Source organism: Palaemon carinicauda, chromosome 5, assembly GCF_036898095.1.
Source record: "Palaemon carinicauda isolate YSFRI2023 chromosome 5, ASM3689809v2, whole genome shotgun sequence".
NCBI classification, from domain to species: domain Eukaryota; kingdom Metazoa; phylum Arthropoda; class Malacostraca; order Decapoda; family Palaemonidae; genus Palaemon; species Palaemon carinicauda.
In genome coordinates this window covers 30,323,930-30,327,085 of record NC_090729.1, presented here as the reverse complement: position 1 = coordinate 30,327,085, position 3,156 = coordinate 30,323,930, and the positions used below count along the sequence as shown (strand labels likewise).

General features: G+C 42.7%; 1 protein-coding gene across 1 annotated transcript in view; it reads left to right on the top strand.

The window, feature by feature from the left end:
• Window positions 1-687, top strand: part of LOC137640823 (uncharacterized) — a 9,886-nt gene extending 9,199 nt beyond the window's left edge. Inside the window, exon 2 of the mRNA XM_068373292.1 lies at window positions 678-687. Coding sequence (XP_068229393.1) covers window positions 678-687 — 10 coding nt within the window. The remainder of the gene's footprint in view (window positions 1-677) is intronic.
• Window positions 688-3,156: the final 2,469 nt, after the last annotated feature.

Genomic DNA, 3,156 nt, shown 5'->3' with positions numbered 1-3,156 from the left:
ATATATATATATATATATATGTGTGTGTGTGTGTGTGCGTATATATATATATATATATATATATATATATATATATATATATATATATGTAATATATATATATATATATATATATATATATATATATATATATATATATATATATATATATATATATATATATATTTATCCATTTATCTATATATATATATATATATATATATATATATATATATATATATATATATATATATATATATATATATATATATATATATATACGCACACACACACACATATATATATATATAGTATATATATATATATATATATATATATATATATATATATATATATATATATATATATATATATATATATATATATATATATATATATATATATATATATATATATATATATATATAGTGAGAAATAGGGAGGCGAGATCTGAAGGATATGTGTATTGGCCAAGACCAAGTGCATATCCAGGGTTCTGCTATTGCTTGCCATTTCCTCTACACAAATCTGGAAGGACAAAGATATGGCAAGTCTTTCCTTTGTCTCTTGCTCCTTACGCAAGAGAAAGTCAGATAGCTTAGGGAGATTTTTGCTGAACTGACGTCCAGCAATATCTGCCTCCAACTTCCCGACTGAGAAGGTAAGGAGGACTTTCTTCCAGTCCTTTTCTTCCGTAGGCAAGGCTAAAGATAAGGGTCTACACTCATCGAGTGTAGGGCAAGTTTTGCCTGCCTCTATTGCCTTCATGACCGCCTTAAAACCCTTCGATGTAAAGGGAAAGGCTAGCGAAGCTGGAGCTAGAAAGGTGGGGTATTTCTTGCTTAGTGAAGCCCTTCTCCTTCAGGCTACTTGACAAAAGAGCCTGTGCTTTCTCATGGTCAAGTACTAGGACCTCCTTCGGTTCTGTGTCCTCCTTGTATGATGGTTCCGTCTTCAGACGGACGAAGCAGTCTGGGTAAGACTGAAAGCTGGGCCAGAATTCAACTTCCTCAATAAGGACAGCCCCCATCTTTTCTGATATGAAGATCCTGCCGTTGGTAAAAGGCATGTATTCTGCATGCCTCCAGGGATTCACATCGGAGCAAGGTGAAACATCTTTAACGTTGAGTCTCTTCTGAGACCCACGGGACGCGGTGAGATGGTCCATTCTTCTTTGCCATTCAGTGTCCCTTTCTTCGTTCTGCTTACGAAGACTCTCCATCATTGCCATGAGAGTGGCCATTGCCTGTCTCTTGTCATCTGGTGGAGTAGCAGAAGACATAGAGGGTAACAGTTCTGGGGCCGGAACTGACAAAAAGGACTCCGATACAACATCATCCTCTTCATCTTCAGGAGCCAAGGTGGACTCCTCTTCGAGACTTTCTGCTAGAAGGTCCTTCTCGGTGTCCTCAGACACCTGCGACATCCTCTCGTCTAGGTGGATGTCTTTCATCGCTTCGGAGACGTCTGTAAATACGGAAATCTGGACACAAGGGATCTCAGGTCGAGGCTGGGGTATGACAGGTTCCACACCAGCTTTTGGGAACAGCAAGGAGCGCATCCGTTCTCTAGGAAGGTAAGGTCCTGTGGCATTCTTCTAAAAGCCGCAAACCCATCTGCGCAGCTTACTTCGTGCTGTATCCCTTGACTCCGCTGTCTTGGGTCATCAAAAGCCTCGGTAACCAAGGCCTTGTAAATTTTGCAGTCCTGGGGGTCACAGTACTTTAGAGTTCCCTTGGAGATTGCGCAGGGAGCATGAGCTCTGCAATCTTCATTGCCACAGAAGTCCTTGCTCCTCACGTTGCAAAAGACTCGAAGGCACTTGGGATGGTCCTCCTGTAAAGAGAGGAAAATTAAATGAGTATGCGGTAGGTCATCCCATCTGATAAACTATAGAAAATATTATCATTAATATTTTTGTATTATAGCTTAGGATAGACAAGCTAGAAAGCAACTAGGAAAGACACATACTTGTGTTTCCTGTTCAGCCAATTGCTCTGCCCCCTTCCCCCCCAAATTCAAACCTAGAGTTTTCCTATTCAGGAAACCCAAGGGAAGAATACTAACCTGTAAGGATAGATAGGTGTAACTTAACATTGACTTTTCCCAAGGTTTTAATATTGTGAGTAAATAGTAACCTATCATCTATCAGTATGTTGGAAAAAAAATTTTTCTTTTAGTATAGGATTGGTCTCACCAATAGACTGTGCACAGGGTATGTTGGGAAATAAGTACTGTATAATATATATTATAGTTTTCAGTGTGCAGTATGATCTATACTGCAAATATACTGGCTACTGTATAATCATATACTGTAGGTTTATCCGGCATGTTGCTGGCTAGGCTAGCACCTGGCGGTACGATCCAGCCGGCGAGACAGTACCCGGCAGCACAGGTCCAACCGGCGTCTCGGGTAGTGCCCCGTGGCACCGACCCGGCCGGCATCTGCCGGCTAGGTTAGTAACTGGCGGCACTAGCCGATATAGAGAGAGAAAGCATGGAGTGAAGGGTACCTTATTAAATGTTTATTAACAAAAAATAACGGTTTAAGTACTTAATCTTACTGCCTTCCTCCAGAAGGAATGTTCAAATGGAAGGGGAGAATTTATTATTCAGGCTTCCATCCCAACACAAACTGTTGCCGGTCACTGCTGGCCACTGGTATGAGGATGGCAGTCCAAGAGAGGACTTAAGAACACTCTACAGACAAGGGGTCTCCCTCCGGCAGCCGGCCCAGCCAGCACAATGCTCCCGGAGCCTTGCGTCCATAAAGGGAAGGCTGAGTGACTAAACAGCTGCTCTGAAGGAGCCCCGGCCGGTCCCACAACCTGCCGAGATTGAAGGACGACGGCCAAAGAGTTGTGATGGCTAGACCATCACTAAAGGACAGAGGCCGTAGGGAAAAGGGTCCTGTTTGAAGTGTGGAAGGAGGCGACAGGGTTGCCGGTCCCACCACACAATGAAGAAACTGTTTCAATATCGGCGCTATCCTAGGCGGCAGAAGAATATCTATTCATCAACCTAAGGTCTGCCAATAGAGTTAAAGGGAGGCCGGCAGGCTTGCCGTCCCCCCCCCCCCACACCGCCTCACCGCTGAACATAGGAGAAACATCGTTTTAGTGCCGGCGCCATCCTAGGCGGTAGAAGAATGTCTATTCTTCAGCCTAGGGTCTGCGA